Source organism: Heterodontus francisci, chromosome 2, assembly GCF_036365525.1.
Source record: "Heterodontus francisci isolate sHetFra1 chromosome 2, sHetFra1.hap1, whole genome shotgun sequence".
Taxonomy (NCBI): Eukaryota; Metazoa; Chordata; class Chondrichthyes; order Heterodontiformes; family Heterodontidae; genus Heterodontus; species Heterodontus francisci.
Genome location: NC_090372.1, coordinates 134,014,642 through 134,034,988, shown reverse-complemented (window position 1 = coordinate 134,034,988; position 20,347 = coordinate 134,014,642). Strand labels below are relative to the sequence as shown.

General features: G+C 42.7%; 1 protein-coding gene across 6 annotated transcripts in view; it reads right to left on the bottom strand.

The window, feature by feature from the left end:
• Nucleotides 1-20,347, bottom strand: part of LOC137347091 (polycystin-1-like protein 1) — a 433,612-nt gene that overhangs the window by 255,416 nt on the left and 157,849 nt on the right. For 5 of the 6 annotated variants that reach the window (XM_068011179.1, XM_068011196.1, XM_068011185.1 and 2 more), the window contains exons 15-17: nucleotides 5,748-5,972; nucleotides 5,399-5,518; nucleotides 452-620 (exon numbers count right to left, since the gene is read on the bottom strand). In XM_068011179.1, coding sequence (XP_067867280.1) covers nucleotides 452-620; nucleotides 5,399-5,518; nucleotides 5,748-5,972 — 514 coding nt within the window. The remainder of the gene's footprint in view (nucleotides 1-451; nucleotides 621-5,398; nucleotides 5,519-5,747; nucleotides 5,973-20,347) is intronic. The other variant, XM_068011192.1, reaches the window with a different exon arrangement.

Here is a 20,347-nt window from a genome sequence, read left to right as displayed (position 1 = left end):
AGCTTGTCCAGAATTGAATAGTCTATTGAAGAGGGGATCAAATATCTTTATTTTTAAACCAAAAGCCTCCCTCAGGAACTTAAGCTTTCTTCACATTTGTTAAATTTTTAGCCTGGTCAGGATCTTGGGGTGCTCCTAATGAAGCAGTTTGGGGTCAGTCTGCTCACTGCCAACCAATTGGGACTGTTGCTGCTGAGGTGCCCTTACAGGTATGGGCTGCTTGTTCTGAATATGGTAATTATCCCATTCTCAGAATTTAGAGTAGATTTCTAGCCCATTCCACCAAACCTCTGCTGACAGAGTGGGCCCATCAGAATTTCAGACCCATGGTCCATTCTCTGAAGAGATTTGAACACAACTTGTGATTTTAAATTATAGCCTTGGATTAATCGGTGCGAAAATTAGAGCAGATGTGGAATTGAATAAAATGATTTCAATAGTTTATCTGTACCTCCCTGGAGTAGAATATCTTGTGGTTATACTTCGTGATGTAGTTTTCACAGGAGGCTTATCTCCAAAATACCAGACAAACTGCAATGGGTCAGCCTCCGCAGTTATTGCTGTGAACACGATGTCAGAATAGGTAGCATATGTAGTCTTGTTTGTAGAGATAGAAACAGCTGTAAAACAATGTAAAGTTGGTTCATTTAAACATTTAATTAAATTTGTAATCTAATACTAATAACCATTAACTGCACAATAGAATCCAATGAAAATATTTTATAGTGAAATGAACAGTGACAATTCAGGAATTCAAATCAAAAAACCAACTGCATCTTGTCTTTAATGTTCAATGTTTAGTTTATTTCTTCAATTTTACCAAGGTAAAGCTCTGCAGTGCCTTAATGGCCAGTCTTCATGTGCAATCTAAAATAATGAAAATTCGCTTAGTACTAGGGGCTTGGATGGGGCAGAATTTGTGAGGAGCATCCAGGAGGGCTTCTTGAAACAGTATGTAGATAGTCCAACAAGGGATGGGGCCATTCTGGACCTGGTATTGGGGAATGAGCCCGGCCAGGTGGTCGAACTTTCAGTGGGGGAGCATTTCGGGAACAGTGACCATAATTCCATAAGTTTTAAGGTACTTGTGGATAAGGATAAGAGTAGTCCTCGGGTGAAGGTGCTAAATTGGGGGAAGACTAATTATAACAATATTAGGCAGGAACTGAAGAATTTAGATTGGGGGCGGCTGTTTGAGGGTAAATCAACATCTGACATGTGGGAGTCTTTCAAATGTCAGCTGATTAGAATCCAGGACCAGCATGTTCCTGTGAGGAAGAAGGATAAGTTTGGCAAGTTTCGGGAAGCTTGGATAACACAGGATATTGTGAGCCTAGTCAAAAAGAAAAAGGAAGCATTTGTAAGGGATGGAAGGCTAGGAACAGATGAAGCACTTGAGGAATATAAAGACAGTAGGAAGGAAATTAAGCAAGGAGTTAGGAGGGCTAAAAGGGGTCATGAAAAGTCATTGGCAAACAGGATTAAGGAAAATCTCAAGGCTTTTTATACATGTATAAAGAGCAAGAGGGTAACCAGGGAAAGGGTTGGCCCACTCAAGGACAGAGAAGGGAATCTATGTGCGAAGCCAGAGGAAATGTGCGAGGTGCTAAATGAGTACTTTGCATCAGTATTCACCAAAGAGAAGGACTTGGTGGATGATGAGCCTAGGGAAGGGAGTGTAGATTGTCTCAGTCATCACATTATCAAAAAGGAGGAGGTGTTGGGTGTCTTGTAAAGTATTAAGGTAGATAAGTCCCCAGGGCCTGATGGAATCTACCCTAGAATACTGAGGGAGGCAAGGGAAGAAATTGCTGGGGCCTTGACAGAAATCTTTGCATCCTCATTGGCTACAGGTGAGGTCCCAGAGGACTGGAGAATAGCCAATGTTGTTCCTTTGTTTAAGAAGGGTGGCAAGGATAATCCAAGAAATTATAGGCCGGTGAGCCTTACGTCAGTGGTAGGGAAACTATTAGAGAGGATTATTCGGGACAGGATTTACTCCCATTTGGAAACAAACGAACTTATTAGCGAGAGACAGCATGGTTTTGTGAAGGGGAGGTCGTGTCTCACTAATTTGATTGAGTTTTTTGAGGAAGTGACGAAGATAATTGATGAAGGAAGGGCAGTGGATGTTATCTATATGGACTTTAGTAAAGCCTTTGACAAGGTCCCGCATGGGCAGACTGGTACAAAAGGTGAAGTCACATGGGATCAGAGATGAGCTGGCAAGATGGATACAGAACTCGCGATACAGAACTCGCTCGGTCATAGAAGACAGAGGGTAGCAGTGGATGGGTGTTTTTCTGAATGGAGGGATGAGACTAGTGGTGTTCCGCAGGGATCAGTGCTGGGACCTTTGCTGTTTGTCGTATATATAAATGATTTGGAGGAAAATGTAGCTGGTCTGATTAGTAAGTTTGCGGACGATACAAAGGTTGGTGGAGTTGCGGATAATGATGAGGATTGTCAGAGGATACAGCAGGATATAGATCGGTTGGAGACTTGGGCGGAGAAATGGCAGATGGAGTTTAATCCGGACAAATGTGAGGTAATGCATTTTGGAAGGTCTAATGCAGGTGGGAGGTATACAGTAAATGGCAGAACCCTTAGGAGTATTGACAGGCAGAGAGATCTGGGCGTACAGGTCCACAGGTCACTGAAAGTGGCAACGCAGGTGGATAAGGTAGTCAAGAAGGCATACGGCATGCTTGCCTTCATCGGTCGGGGCATAGAGTATAAAAATTGGCAAGTCATGTAGCAGCTGTACCTTAGTTAGGCCACACTTAGAATATTGCATGCAATTCTGGTCGCCCCACTACCAGAAGGACGTGGAGGCTTTGGAGAGGGTACAGAGGAGGTTTACCAGGATGTTGCCTGATCTAGAGGGCATTAGCTATGAGGAGAGGTTGGAAAAACTCGGATTATTTTCACTGGAACGACGGAGGTGGAGGGGCGACATGATAGAGGTTTACAAAGTTATGAGCGGCATGGACAGAGTGGATAGTCAGAAGCTTTTTCCCAGGGTGGAAGAGTCAGTTACTAGGGGACATCGGTCTAAGCTGCGAGGGGCAACGTTTAGAGGGGATGTGCGAGGCAAGTTCTTTACACAGAGGGTGGTGAGTGCCTGGAACTTGCTGCCAGGGGAGGTGGTGGAAGCAGATACGATAGCGATGTTTTAGAGACATCTTGACAAATACATGAATAGGAAGGGAATAGAGGGATATGGGCCCCGGAAGTGCAGAAGGTGTTAGTTTAGGCAGGCATCAAGATCGGCGCAGGTTTGGAGGGCCGAATGGCCTGTTCCTGTGCTGTACTGTTCTTTGTTCAGACTATTGAACTGTGGGGGCCATGACTGCTAAGTCTGACTGTGTTCATACTTGCACATTCTTGTGGATTTGACCATAATTATGACCCTTGGGTGATTTTTTCTCCTGTCTAGACCAGGGAAGCCAAGGTGCATGGTTGTATCTCATGGCTGCTCTGAATTTGCTTGTTCTGTATAGGTTTGTACCAGACCAAGCAATGCATTTATCTAATAAATCATGACTCTATCAAGAGTGTCAGTCTGCTGTCAGGCTTCAGAAATACAGCTCTTCAAACAGATTCTATAAGATGATGCAGAGAGCCCTAATCAGATTTTGTTGCATTGCTGTGAATAAATGTCTTATTTCTACTTATTTTGTTCAAGACAGGCCAGCTGAAATCTGCAATTCCCACGGGAGGAACTATGTCCCAATATAAACAAAAGCCTGTATTTATATACCACACCAAGAAGCTTCACAGGAACACTTTTCAAACAAAGCTTGATACCTTGCCACATAAAGAGAGATTAGGTCAGGTGAGCAAAAGCTTGGTCAAACAGGTAGGTTTAAAGGACCAACTTAAAGGAGGAGGGAGAGGTGCAGAGGTTTAGGGAGGAAATACCAGAGTTTAAGGCCTGGACGGCTAAAGGCACAACTGAGAAAATCAGAGAAGCGTAGGAGGCCAGAGGAATGCAGAAATGCAGAGTGCATTGTTTAAATATTCCAATGGATGGCACAATTGAGAGATAGTTTAGAGTTTAGAGATCCAGCACTGAAACAGGCCCTTCGGCCCACCGAGTCTGTGCCGACCATCAATCACCCATTTATACTAATCCTACACTAATCCCATATTCCTACCACATCCCCACCTGTCTCTATATTTCCCTACCACCTACCTATACTAGGGGCAATTTATAATAGCCAATTTACCTATCAACCTGCAAGTCTTTGGCATGTGGGAGGAAACCGGAGCACCCGGAGGAAACCCACGCAGACACAGGGAGAACTTACAAACTCCACACAGGCAGTACCCAGAACTGAACCCGGGTCCCTGGAGCTGTGAGGCTGCGGTGCTAACCACTGCGCCACTGGTTCCAATCATCTAGAAGTGACTGACAGTGACTGATACATGAAATCTTTCTACTGTTATGTGCATGTTTTTTTTTAAATGTTGAGATTTGGGCTCGTCAAGAAGTGAAATGTTAGCACTGGAATATGCAAGAGTTTTCCATTTTGGACAATCCGGGTCAATATCAAACACTCCCAGGCCAAGTTAAACAAAACCAGCTGTTGAATGAAGCACTCTCTGCTTTATCCAAACAATATGCATTAGCCCAAACCTCAGCATTGAATCCCTTACAGTAACATTTTGATTTCTTACATCAGCTATTTTTGTGGTTTCTCTGAGGTTACCAATATAGTATCAAATTAGGGGTAGTTTTGTATGTGGGCCCAGGTGCACTGGAAACCATGTCCAAAGTGCCCAAATTCATTTTGCATAGGACTCAGGATCAGCAAGATAAGGAGACTTTCATCCTGCCAGTATGGGCTGCAATTAAACTCAGAGGTAAAAAAGTAGTATACTGAGCCACTGCACCAATCAGCCCCCTTACCCCTGCCCACACACTAACCCAGTGCACCAATCAGCCCACTTACCCCTGCCCACATACTAACCCAGTGCACCAATCAGCCCCCTTACCCCTGCCCACATACTAACCCAGTGCACCAATCAGCCCACTTACCCCTGCCCACATACTAACCCAGTGCACCAATCAGCCCCCTTACCCCTGCCCACATACTAACCCAGTGCACCAATCAGCCCACTTACCCCTGCCCACATACTAACCCAGTGCACCAATCAGCCCACTTACCCCTGCCCACATACTAACCCAGTGCACCAATCAGCCCCCTTACCCCTGCCCACATACTAACCCAGTGCACCAATCAGCCCACTTACTCCTGCCCACATACTAACCCAGTGCACCAATCAGCCCGCTTACCTCCACCCTTTCCCCCTCCCCACCGGTCATTATCTGCTCTTATTAAAAAATGTCCTATTCAACAAATGTGTATGAGACAACAGAAGTATTTCATACGTTGCATTCTGTACAGTACAGCCACACTGACATAGGTCGAGACCATTCCCACTTTATTCCGTGCATTTACTGTGACATTGTAGATTCCAGCAGACAAAAACTTGTGCTTAATTACAGGACCTGAAATACAGAAATGGGATCCAAACATGAATCGCAAGAAAAGAACAATGGTGAAATGCTGCAAAAGTGGCCTTTTAATGTTTTGTGATCTTTAGTGCACTGAAGTCCTCTTCTGTTTTGTCTGTATCTGGATAGCAGCAATTAAATGTCTTTAAAAGATACTTTGTACACAAAATCTTGATTTGATCGCGTTCATAAAGCCTTTTTCCAGCACATAGGACCTATTTACCTTCATCTACATAGGAAGTCTGATCGCCCATATTCCAACTGTATGTCACATCAGTTCCTTTACTCAGTATTGCACTGAAGAGAATGATTTGATTTTTGTGAATCACACTGGAATTCATGGTCAGTACCAGGCCTTCTGGAACCATTTGCACAAAGTAAGCACCAAGTTCATTAGTAGCATTGTAGAACTCATTGAAAGTTGAGACTGTGATGTAGAACACACCCTCTGTCAAAAGAAGTTTCAAATGTAGGTGATAAGATCATCAGCAAAATGTAGGTATGCATTTACAAGTACATAACTGAGCTGGTAAAAAAAAAAATCACAAAAAGCAAGTAACGTGGAATACTTGAAATAACTATAACTGTGAAGTAGCATTTTCAAAGAGCATGGCAGTATGGTCTGTAAACTTTTTCCATCTCCAGCCTCTCTTTCCTCTCCAACCTCTGTAAAGTCCTGGAACATGTTGTCACCTCCCAAATCCTTGCACATCTTTCCTGCAACTACATGTTTTAACTATGTCAGTCAGGTTTTTGTCCCTATCACAGCACTGCAATGACTCTCATCAAAGTCACAAATTAAATCCGATGTGACTATAACCATGGTTGCAAGGTGACCAAGGCTGGAAACTACCTATTCAAGGGTATTTGACATTTCAGAAGGACGAGAAGAAAGGAAAAGGAGGTGGGGTAGGTCTGTTAATAAAGGATGAGATCAATAGGAGAAATTATCTTAGCTCTGAAGATATAGAATCAATTTGGGTGGGGATGAGAAATAGCAAAGGAAAGAGTCTCTGTTGGGAGTAGTTTATAGGTCCCTAACAGTAGCAACTATGTAGGACAGAATATAAATCAAGAAATAATGAGGACTTGTAGGAAAGATACTACAATTATTGTGGGTGATTTTAGTCTTCATATAGATTGGACGAATTAGATTGGCAAAAGTAGCCTGGAGGATGAGTTCATAGAGTATATTCAGGACAGTTTCTTAGAACAATACATTCTGGAACCAACCAGGGAGCAGGCTATTTTAGACCTGGTAATTGTAATGAAACAGGATTAATTTATGACCTCATAGTAAAGAATCCTCTCGGCAACAGTGACCAGTTTGAGGCTAAGAAATTTGGATCTGAAACTACAGTCTTAAACTTATATAAAGTTAATTACAAGGGTATGAAGACAGAGTTGGCTCAAGTGGACTGGGAAAATAGGTACCTGGAATGGGTGGGCTATCTTATGAGGAAAGATTGGACAGGCTAGACTTGTATTTGCTGGAATTTAGAAGATTAGGAGGTGACTTGATTGAAACATATAAGATCCTAAGGGGTCTTGACAGGGTTGATGTGGAAAGGATGTTTCCCCTTGTGGGAGAATCTAGAACCAGGGGTCACTGTTCAAAAATAAGGGGTCGCTCATTTAAGTCAGAGATGAGGAGAAATTCTTTCTCTCAGAAAGTCGTGAGTCTTTGGAACTCTCTTCCTCAAAGGGCGGTGGAAGCAGAGTCTTTGAATATGTTTAAGGCAGAGGTAGATAGATTCTTGATAAGCAAGGGGATGAAAGGTTATCGGGGGTAGGTGGGAATGTGGAGTAATCAGTTCAGCCATGAACCTATAGAATGGTGGAGCAGGTTCGAGGGCCTACTCCTGCTCCTAATTCGTATGTATTTTCGTATGTTAAAAGGTCTGACAGTAGAGAAGCAGTGGCAGATATTTAAGGAGATATTTTGTAACTCTCAACTAAGTTATATTCCATTAAGAAAGAAATATTTCATGAGAAGTATGCACCATCCGTGGTTAACTAAGGAAGTTAAGGATGGTATCAAATTGAAGGAAAAGGCGTGCAATGCTGTGAAGATTGGTCGCAGGCCAGAAGATTGGGCAAATTTTAGAAACCAGCAAAGGATGGCTAAGAAAATAATAAAGAGGGAGAAATTAGAGTATGAGAGTAAACTAGCAAGAAAGATAAAAACAGACATTAACAGCTTCCACAAATATATAAAAAGGAAAAGAGTAGCTAAAGTAAGCTTTGGTCCCTTAGAGGACGAGTCTGGAAAATTGATAATGGGAAACAAGGAAATGGCAGAGACTTTGAACAATTATTTTGTATCTTTCTTCACAATAGAAGACATCCTAAGAATAGTAGAAACCCAAGAAGCAAAAAGGACGGGGTGGGGGGCGGAACTTAAAACAATCACGATCACTAGAGAAAAAGAACTAGGAAAACTAATGGGACGAAAGACTGACAAGTCTCCTGGATCTTGTCATGAGTTTCTTTGTGCTATCTTAAGCAACACAATAAGGTATGTGGATTCCAGTTCTTTGAAGATCTCTACAGGGTTTATTAACAGTTAAACTAGTATATACAATACAGTGTTAACTATGTGTAGAACCTTTGTTTAGGGTGTTCCAGTGCAGAGTGAATATGGCTTCTAGTCACATGACTACATTCTTGTACTTAGCTCATTAGCATACTTAGTACTTAAAGGGACTTCACTGATAAAGCGATCATACAACAGACCTCATGGTCTGCGTCCTCGGGTCTTAAAAGAAGTGGTTGCAGTGATAGTGGATGCATTAGTTCTAATCTTAAAAATTCCCCAGATTCTGGTAAGGTCCCTGCAGATTGGAAAAGCACAAATGTAACATTGCTATTCACAAAAGAAGGGGACAGAAAGCAGGAAACTATAGGCCAGTTAACCAGCATCTGCCACTGGGAAAATGCCAGATCCATTATAAAGGAAGCAGTAGCAGGACATTTTGAAAACAATAACACAATCAGGCAGAGGCAACATGTTTTTATGAAAGGGAAATTGTGTTTGACTAATATATTAGACTTCTTTGAGGATGTAACAAGCAAGGTGGATAAAGGGGAAACAGTAGATGTTCTGTCTTTGAATTTCCAAAAGGCATTCGATAAGTTGTCACAGAAAAGGTTACACACAAGATGAGAGCTCATGGTATTGGGGTAATCTATTAGCATGGCTAGAGGATTGGCTAACTAACAGGAAACAGAGAGTTGGGATAAATGGGGCATTTTCAGGTTGGCAAACTGTAACTAGAGGAGTGCCATAGTTATCAGTTCTAGCGCCTCAACTACTTACAATCGATATGAATGACTTGGATGAAAGGACCGAGTGTATTGTAGCCAAATTTGTAGATGATACAAAGATAAGTGAGAAAGCAAGTTGTGAGAAGGACAAAAAGTGTCTCCAAAGAGATATAGATAGGTTAGGCGAGTGGGCAAAAATTTGGCAGATAGAGTATAATTGGGAAAATGTGAGGTTGTCCACTTTGGTGGGAAGAATAGAAAAGCAGAATATTATTTAAATGGAGAGAGACTGGAGAATGCTGTGGTTCAGAGGGATCTTGGTGTCTTTGTACATGAATCACAAAACATTAGCTTGCAGATACAGCCAGTAATTAGGAAGGCAAATGGAATGTTGGCCTTTATTGCAAGGAGGTAGAGTATAAAAGTAGGGAAGTCTTGCTACAACTGTACAAGGCATTGTTGAGAACGCATCAAGAGTTTTGGTCTCCTTACTTGAGGGATATATTTGCATTGGAAGAATTTCAGAGAAGGTTCACCGGGCTGATTCCTGGGATGAAGAGGTTGTCTTATGAGGAAAGCTTGAGCAGTATGGGCCTATACTTACTGGAGTTTAGAAGAATTAGAGGTGATCTTATTGAAACATATAAGATTCTGAGGGGGCTTGACAGGGTAGATGCTGAGAGGATGTTTCTCTCATGGGGGAATATAGAACTCGGGGGCACAGTTCAAAATAAGATGGAGATGAGAAACTTCTTCTCTCTGAGGGTCATTAATCTTTGCAATTCTCTTTCCCAGAGAGCAGAGAGCAGGCTGGGTTATTGAATATAATTCAAGGCTGAGTTAGACAGATTTTTGTTTGACAAGGGAGTGAAGGGATATGAAGGGCTGGCAGGAAAATAGAGTTAAGGCCAATATCGGATCAGCCATGATCTTACTGAATGGCGGAGTAGGCGTGAGGGGTGAATGGGCTACTCCTCCTCCTATTTCTTATGATCTTAAGATCCTCATAAATCTATACTGCTTTCCCTCCAAGGCCATTATATCCTTCCTAAGGTGTGGTGCCCAGAATTGCTCGCAGTACTCAAGGTGTGGTCTAACCAGGGCTTTGTATAGCTGAAGCATGATTTCTACACCCCTGTATTTTAGTCCTCCAGATATATAGGCCAGCATTCCATCAGCCTTTTTGATTATTTTCTGTACCTGTTCATGACATTTTAATGTTCTGCGTACCTAGAATCACCAAGTCTCTTTGGACCCCCACCGTTTCTAGCTTTTCAGCATTTAGAAAGAACCCTGTTCTATCCTTTATGCTCCAAAGAAAATGACCTCACATTTGCTGACACTGAAATACATTTGCCACAGTTTTGCTGATTCACTTAATCTATTAATATCTCTTTATAATTTTAATCTTCCATCTACACTGCTTACAATACCACCTATTTTTGTGTTCTTGGCAAATTCGGGTATGTGGCTTTCTCTCCCATCATCCAAGTCATTAATGAATACAATGAATAGTTGTGGGTCTTTGCAGTACACCATTAGTCACATCCTGCCAATTAGAGTTCATACCCATTATCCCTACTCTCTGTCTCTTGCCACTCAGCCAATTTCCTAACCAGATCAATAATTTGCCTTCAATTCCAACTTTAGCCAACAGTGTCTTTTGACGGACTTTATCAGATGCCTTCTGGACGTCCATATGAATAAAATCTACAGACATTCCCCTGTCCACTACTTTAGTCACCTCTTCAAAAAATTCACTCAGATTTGTCTGGCAGAACCTACCTTTCGAACTTCACGCTGGTCGTCTCTGATCAGCTGAAATTTTTTCCTAGATGATCAGTCACCCTAACCTTAATTATGGATTCTAGCAATTTCCCAACGCACAGTGGCGCAGTGGTTAGCACCGCAGCCTCACAGCTCCAGGGACCCGGGTTCGATTCCGGGTACTGCCTGTGTGGAGTTTGCAAGTTCTCCCTGTGTCTGCGTGGGTTTTCTCCGGGTGCTCCGGTTTCCTCCCACAAGCCAAAAGACTTGCAGGTTGATAGGTAAATTGGCCATTATAAATTGTCACTAGTATAGGTAGGTGGTAGGGAAATATAGGGACAGGTGGGGATGTTTGGTAGGAATATGGGATTAGTGTAGGATTAGTATAAATGGGTGGTTGATGTTCGGCACAGACTCGGTGGGCCGAAGGGCCTGTTTCAGTGCTGTATCTCTAATCTAATCTAATCTAATCTAATAGATGTTAGACCAATTGATCTATAATTCCCTGGGTTTTCCTCTTCTACCTTTCTTAAATGGCAGAGTGACATCCACTATTTTCCAATCTCAAGAAACGGGGCCCGCATCAAGAAAATTTTGGAAGACTATAGTTAGGGCATCTGCAATGTTCTCACCGACTTCTTTTAAAATGCTGGGATGGAAACCATCTGGTCCTGGGGATTTGTCCTTTTTTGTGCCATTAATTTTTACATTACTGTTAGGTTACTTCATTAATTCTGTTCAGTCCCTTTCTCTGATTCAATAGTTTCCTTGAGATATCTTGCATGCCGACCTCTTCTTCTACTGTAAATACTGATGCAAAGTATTTATTCAGCATGTCTGCCAGTTCCTTATTTTCATTGACAACATCATTAACGCATGGCATCTGACCACACTGTTTTTCCTTCTGTAATTGTAAAAGCTTTGTGTGTTGATTTTGATATTGTTTGCCCATTTCTTTTTGTAGTACTTTTTGTAGTTCTTCCTATCTTCTTTATCCTCCTTTGCTGCTCTTTGTATTTTTCCTATTCGCATGATCTGTGCTATTTTTTGCATTTTTGTATGCTTTTTTTCTTTTATATTTGTGTTGTCTCAGACCTCTTTAGCTGTCCATGGCTATCTTTTTTTGGCAAGTAGAATTCTTGCCCCTTACAGAATCATAGAATTGTTAGAGCACAGAAGGAGGCTTTTTGCCTGTTGTGTCTGCACTGGCTCTCTAAAGGAGCGGTTTACCTAGTGCCACTCCCCTGCCTTCTCCCTGTAGTCCTGCATATTCTTCCTTTTCAGACAACAATCCAATTCCCTCCTGAATGTCTTAATTGAATCTAAATCCACCGCACTCAGGCAGTGTATTCCAGATCCTAACCACACGCTGCGTGAAAAAGTTTTTCTTCATGTTGCCATTGCTTCTTTTGCCAATTACATTAAATCCGTGCCCTCTTGTTCTCGATCCTTCCACCAATGGGAATAGTTTTTCCCTATCTACTCTGTCCAAACCCCACATGATTTTGAATACCTCTATCAAATTTCCTCTCAAGCTTCTCTTCTCCAAGGAAAACAGTCCCAACTTCTCCAATCTATCCGCCCACGTAACTGAAGTTTCTCATCCCTGGAACCATTCTCGTGAATCTTTCCTGCACTACCTCTGATACCTTCAAATCTTTTCTAAAGTGTGGCACCTAGACCTGGACACAATACACTAGTTGAGGCCGAACCAGTGTTCTATACACTTAACATAACTTCCTTGCTTTTGTAGTCTATGGTCCGACAAATAAAGCCTAGGATGCTGTATGCTCTAATAACCGCTCTGTCAACTTCAATGACTTATGCACATATACCCCCAGTTCCCTCTGCTCCTGCACCAACTTTAGAACTGCACCCTTTATTTTATATTGTCTCTCCGCATTCTTCCGACTAAAATGAATCACTTCACACTTCTCTGCATTAAATTCCATCTGCCACTCGTCTGCCAATTCTACCAACTTGCCTATGTCCTTTTGAAGTTCTACACTATCCTGCTCACGGTTCACAATGCTTCCAAGTTTCATATTGTCTCCAAATTTTGAAATTGTGCCCTGTACACCAAGGTCTAGGTCATTAATAAATATCAGGAACAGCAGGGGTCCCAACACCGACCCCTAGGGAACTCCACTACAAACCTTCCTCCAGTCCAAAAAACAGCCATTAACCGCTACTCCCTGTTTCCGGCCACCCAGCCAATTTCGTATCTATGTTGCCACTGTCCCTTTTATTCCATGAGCTATAACTTTGCTCATAAATCTGTTGTGTGGCACTTCATTAAATGCCTTTTGGAAGTCCACGTTACACCACATCAACAGCATTATATGATCAACCCTCTCTGTTACCTCATTAACAGACTCCATCAAGTTGGTTAAACATGACTTATCCTTAACAAATGTATATTGGCTTTCCTTAATTAACCTACATTTGCACAAGTGACAAGTGATTAAGTTTGTCCCGAATTATTGTTTTTAGAAACTTCCCCACCACTGAGGTTAAACTGACTGGCCTGTAGTTGATGGGCTTATCTTTAGACCCTTGTTCAAAAAAGGGTGTAACATTTGCAGTTCTCCAGTCCTTTGGCACCACCTGAGTCTAAGGAAGACTGGAAAATTATGGCCAGTGCCTCTGCAATTTCCACTCTTACTTCCCTCAGTATCTTTGGATGCATCTCAATCGGTCCTGATGCCTTATCAACTTTAAGTACAGACAGCATATCCAACACCTCCTCCATTTTAAACCCTTCAGGTGTCTGAATTTCCTCCTCTTTCACCATGACCTGCATAGCATCTTCTTCCTTGGTAAAGACAGATGCAAAGTATTTGTTTAATACCTCTGCCATTCCCCCTGCCTTCATGCATAAATTGCCTTTTTGGTCCCTAATCGGCTCCATTCCTCCTTTTACCACCCTTTTACTATTTATATGCCCATAGAAGATTTTGGGATTCCTTTTTATGTTAGCTGCCAGTCTCTTTTCATACTGTCTCCTTGCTTCTCTTATCTGCTTTTCCACTTCCCCTCTGAACCTTTTGTATTCAGCCTGGATCTTAGTTGTATTATCCATCAGACCTGTCATAAAACAAACTTTTTCTTCTTCATCTCAATCTATATCTCTATCATCATCCAGGGAGCTCTGGATGCGTGTGCCCTACCTTTTCCCTTCGTGGGAATATACCTCTACTGTGCCCAAACTATCTCTTATTTAAAGATAGCCCTTAGTTCCGTTATTGTTTTGCCTGCCAAACTTTGATTCCAATTTATCTGGGTCAGATCCTTCTTAACCCTATTGAAGTTGGCTTTCCCCCAGTTAATTATTCTTACTCTGAATTGTTCCTTGTCTTTTTCCAGAGCCAACGTAAACCTTATGATACAATGATCACTGTCCCCTTAATGTTCCCCGACTGACATTTGATCCACTTGGCCCACCTCATTCCCAAGAACCAGGTCCACCAGTGCCTCCTTTCTCGTTGGACTAGAAACATACTGTTGGAGAAAATTTTCCTGAACACACTCTAGGAACTCTTGCCCCTCTCTGCCCTTTACACTGCTACTCTCCCAGTCTATATTCATATAACTACAGTCCCTCATTGTAACTACTCCATAATTCTTGCAACTCTCTGTAATTTCCTTGTAAACTTGTCCCTCTGCAGATTTCCCACTAGTTGGCTGTCTATAGACTACATCAAGTAATGTAATTGCACCTTTTTGTTCCTTAGCTCCTGCCAAATAGATTCTATCCTTAACGCTTCTGGGACATCCTCTCTCTCCAGCACTGCAATGTTCTCTTTAATCAATACTGCCACCCCTCCTCCTTTTCTTCCTTTCTTATCTTCCCTGAATACCTTGTATCCAGTCCTACCCTTCTTTGAGCCAGTTCTCTGTTATAGCCACAACATCATATTTCCACATTGCAATCAGTGCCTATAACTCACCAATTTTATTTACCATACTCCGTGCATTCACATTCATGCACAGTAACGCTAATTTAAACTTTCTTACTTTCTCCCTTACTCTGAACCCACCTAATAACTGACTATTTCCTACTATGGTGCTATCTGTCTCTCCCAGTATTCTGTGTACCTTGGTATTCCTCTCTGATATTACCCTCCCCCTCACACCATCTCTTCAGCCACGTAGTCATCCAATATATCCTGCTATTTCTACTCTGACTAGCATGTAGCACTGGTAATAATCCTGAGATCACTTCCTTTGAGATCCTACTTTTCAACTTACTTGCTAACTCTCTATATTCTGCTTTTGGGAACTCATCCTCTTTTTTTTATCTATGTCGTTTGTACCAATGTGTGCCACGACCACTGGCTGTTCACCCTCCCCCTTCAAAATGCTCTGAGACATCCTTGACCCTAGCACCAGGGAGGCAACATACCATCCTGAAGTCTCGTTTGCGGCCACAGAAACGCCTATCTATTCCCCTTACAATTGAATCCCCTATAACTATTGCATTCTCATACTTTTTACTCCTCCCCTGTGCAGCAGAACCAACCCTGGTGCAATGAATTGGGCTGTTGCTGCTTTCCCCTGAGAGGCCATTCCCCCCAACAGTATCCAAAGCAATATATCTGTTTTACAGGGGAATAGCCACAGGAGATTCCTGTACTGCCTGCCTAGTCCTCTTGCTCTGCCTGGTGGTCACCCATTCCCTTCCTGCCTGTAGAGTCTGAGCCTGCGGTGTAACCACCTCTCTATACATGCTATCCACGATACTCTCCGCCTCGCGGATGCTCCATAGTGTCCCCAGCCACCGATCCAGCTCTGAAACGCAGCTTCCAGGAGCTGCAGCTGGAGACACTTCCTGCACACATGCTCGACATGGGCACTGGAATTGTTCCCAGCTTCCCACATAGAGCATAAGGAGCACACCACAGCTTTGAGCTCTCCTGCCATGACTTAACCCTTTAAATTAAACCTTTTGGAAGGTGCTTAACATTAAATAATATCAATTACTCTAGGGCCTTTCTTCCCTGGTCCTCGTTACTCCAGAACTCCCTAAAAAACACTACTTACTACACATGAAAATAAACTGTAGACCTTTCTTACCTTAGTTACTAAGCCAGCTATTTAGAGTATTTCCTAACAGCAGTTACTCACCAACCAATCACCTTGCAGCTTTCCTGTGATGTCACTGTTGACTTTTTTTTCCAAACTCTGCCTAACTTATTATTAAATATAATATGGCCTGCCCCTTTGCTGGTTCTGGGGCATATTGTTACAGAAAACTATCACGAACACACTCAAGAAATTCGACCACCCCAACACCCCCTCGCTGTCCGTCGCAGCTTCCTGTGCAAGTGCAGGAGATGCAACACCAGCTGTTTTAACTCTTCCCTTCCCACCATTCAGGACCCCAAACACTCCTTCCAGGTGAAACAGCAATTTATTTGTAGATCTTTCAATTTAGTATACAGTGGCGCAGTGGTTAGCACCGCAGCCTCAGAGCTCCAGCGACCCGGGTTCAATTCTGGGTACTGCCTGTGTGGAGTTTGCAAGTTCTCCCTGTGTCTGCGTGGGTTTCCTCCGGGTGCTCCGGTTTCCTCCCACATGCCAAAGACTTGCTGGTTGATAGGTTAATTGGCCATTATAAATTGCCCCTAGTATAGGTAGGTGGTAGGGAAATATAGGGACAGGTGGGGATGTGGTAGGAATATGGAATTAGTGTAGGATTAGTATAAATGGGTGGTTGATGGTCGGCACAGACTCGGTGGGCCGAAGGGCCTGTTTCAGTGCTGCATCTCTAAACTAAACTAAACTACTCAGTGCTCACATTGTGGTTTCCTTTGTATTGGGGAGACCAAAGGCACCGCAGTCTCACAGCTCCAGGGACCCGGGTTCAATTCTGGGTACTGCCTGTGTGGAGTTTGCAAGTTCTCCCTGTGACCGCGTGGGTTTTCGCCGGGTGCTCCGGTTTCCTCCCACTGCCAAAGACTTGCAGGTGATAGGTAAATTGGCCATTGTAAATTGCCCCTTGTGCAGGTAGGTGGTAGGGAATATGGGATTACTGTAGGGTTAGTATAAATGGGTGGTTCTTGGTCGGCACAGACTCGGTGGGCCGAAGGGCCTGTTTCAGTGCTGTATCTCTAAATAAAATAAAAATAAAAAACACCTCCCTTCTGTCTGCAGTCATGACCCTGCGCTTCCAATTTCTTGTCATTTTGATTCTGTCCTTAGCCTCCTACACTATTCTAATGAAGCTCTATGGAAATTCATGGAACAGCACCTCATCTCTCCATTAGGCAGTTTACAACTTTCCAGACTCAACATTAACTTCAACAATTTCAGGTCGTAGCTATCCTCTAATTTCAGAGCTGGTAATGATTCTACCTTTGTCATTTTCAGCTCCTCTTGACCCATCTTTTGTTTCCTTTATTATCACATTACCACCCCCTTTTGCCTTGCTATATCATCCCTCTTTTATTTAATCACTCCTGCCTTGCACCCTATCCTTTTGTACTTGCTTAAAACCTGTTAGATCGCCAACTTTTTCCAGTTCTGACGAAAGGTCATCCACCTGAACTGTTAATTCTATTTCTCTCTCCATTGTAGCTTCCTGGCCTGCACAGTATTTCCAGCATTTTCTGTTTTTATTTCAGATTTCCAGCATCTGCAGTTTTTGCTTTTGTAAATTTAAATTTATATTGTTAACATAGAGTTATTTATTTGAAGCTGCCCATGTTTGAAGAAATTGTTTGATTTCTACAAACATATCAATTTATTGCCATTACAAAGGTTTGTTTTCAATTTGTTCATTGCCAGGTTAGTGGAGATGATCAAACAGAACAATAAAACAATCTTGTATTATCCAGAAAGAAATGGAAAGAATTGTATTTATATAGCAAGCAGTCACTGACGGTGTAATCAAGCAACATTTACTCATCAATAACCAGCTCACCACGATTGCAGTTTCTACCACCTACAAGATAAACTGCAGCAACTTGCCTTGGCTTCTTTGACAGCACCTCCCAAACCCACAACCTCTACCACCTACAAGGACAGGCTGTTCAGTTTGGGTCCCACCAAGACCACTCAGCTCCAGACCTCATTATTGCCTTGGTCCAAACATAGACAAAAGAGCTGAACTCCAGCAGTGAGTTAAGAGTGACTGCCCTTGACAGCAAGGTAACATTTGACAAGTGTGGCATCAAGGAGCTCTAGTAAAATTGAAGTCAATGGGAATCGGGGGGAAACTCTCCACTGCTTGGAGTCATACCTCGCACAAAGGAAGATAGCTGTGATTTAGATTTTAGATTTAGAGATACAGCACTGAAACAGGCCCTTCGGCCCACCGAGTCTGTGCTGACCATCAACCACCCATTTATACTAATCCTACACTAATTCCATATTCCTACCACATCCTCACCTGTTCCTATATTCCCCTACCACCTACCTATACTAGGGGCAATTTACAAAGGCCAATTTACCTATCAACCTGCAAGTCTTTTGGCTGTGGGAGGAAACCAGAGCACCCGGAGGAAACCCACGCAGACACAGGGAGAACTTGCAAACTCCACACAGGCAGTACCCAGAATTGAACCCAGGTCGCTGGAGCTGTGAGGCTGCGGTGCTAACCACTGCGCCACTGTGCCGCCCACTGTGGTTGTTGGAGGCCAATCATCTCAGCCCCAGTACATTGCTGCAGGAGTTCCTCGGGGCAGTGTCCTAGGCCCAACCATCTTCAGCTGCTTCATCAATGACCTTCCCTCCATCATAAGGTTAGGGATGGGAATGCTCGCTGATGACTGCAGTGTTCAGTACGATTTACAGCTCCTCAGATAATGAAGCAATCCATGCCTGCATGCAGCCAAGATCCAGACAACATTCAAGTTTGGGCTGATAAGTGGCAAGTAACACTCAAGCAAGTGCCAGGCAATGACCATCTCCAACAAGAAAGAATCTAACCATCTCCCCTTGACATTGAACAGCATTACCATCACTGAATCCCCCAACAACATGCAGGGGGTTACAACTGACCAGAAACTGAACTGGACCAGCCATATGAATACTGTGGCTATGAAAGAAGGTCAGAGGCTGGGAATTCTGCAGCAACTGACTCATCTCCTGACTCCACAAAGCATTTCCACCATCTACAAGGAACAAATCAGGAGTGTGGTGGAATACTCCCCATTTGTCTGGATAAATGCAGCTCCAAGAACACTCAAGAAGCTCAACACCATCCAGGCCAAAACAGCCCATTTGATTGGCCACCCCCATCCACCTTAAGACATTCATTCCCTCCATCACTGGTGCACCATGGTTACAGATATTCACTTCCTCCATCACTGGCATACCACGGTTACAGTGTGTACCATCTACAAGATGCACTGCATGAACTTTGACAGCACCTTCCAAACCTGCAACCTCTACCACCTGGAAGAACAAGGGCAGCAGGTGCAAGGGAACACCACTACCTGCAAGTTCCCCTCCAAGTCACACCCCATCCTAACTTGGAAATATAGTGCCATTCGTTCATTTTTGCTGGGTCAAAATCATGGAGCTCCCTACCTAACAGCACTTTGGGTGTACCTACATCACATGGACTGCAGCAGTTCAAGAAGACGGCTCACCAGCACCTTCTCAAGGAAATTCAGGATGGCCAATAAATACTGGCCATGCCAGTGACACCCACATCCTATGGAAAAAAAGTACCTTTCACAACCCTAAGATATCCCAAACTGCCTTACAGTTAAATACTTTTGAAGTTTTGCCCCCATTATAATGGAGGAAATGCAGCAGCCAATTTGTGTGCAAAGCGGTCTCAAAAACAGCAATGAGATAATGAACAGATAATCTGTTTTAGTGATGTTGATTAAGGGATAAATATGGCCAGAACATCAGGAGAAATCCTCTGCTCTTCTTAAAATAGTACCATGCTTTACATGCGCCTGAAAGGGAAGAGACATTGATTTATTATCTTATCAAAGTGGCGGCACCTCTGGCACTCCTAGTACTGCACTGGATTGTCAACCTGCATTGCATACTGAAATCTCTGGAATGGGGCTTGAACCCAAAATCTTTTGACTACAATGCGGAAACAGGCTGCTGAGTCTAATCAGTCGGCATTGGTCTTTATGCTCCATACAAGCAGTAGTCCTAATTCTATGCGCCCATCCTGTTCTGTATCCTTTCATCCCTACTTCTTTCAATCAGCTTCCTAACCCATTCTAATAGAGCTGCAGCACACAATTTACCACTTCCCACATTAAGTAAGTTTCCAGTGATAGATCCATCTTGGTGCCATGAACGCAAAATACATCTTCATACATTGGCCGCAACACCTGACTTGAGGCCAAAAGATTCTGATTCTCAGGTATCAAAGGAGAAGATTCTACCGTAAATTATTTTGTGAATGAAGTTCTTTTATATCGTAACATTAAAACAATTTCTTTGAGCTAATCATGTTCTATTTAATATTCTTAAAAGCAGATTGTATAAATTCTCCTCAATGCCCCCAGAGTAAATATTTAAGTAGTTATGTTTGTAATCACATATTTAGATCTTTAAAAATTATTTCATTTTTGCTGTTATACTGCATTAAGATACATTTTTCAACTCCTATTTGGTTTTCCCTTGACATATACATTTGAGAAGATGACACCTTTCTTACTAGGCCTCTGTCATCTGGGGTGTGAGAGCGCAAACATGGTAACTCTCCCTCTGATTTTATTTTTCTTTCTATGATGAGTTACTTTGCAGATCTGAAACTCAGCATGTGAAATATTGCAGGATTGAACACACTTCCTATCAATGCATGACACA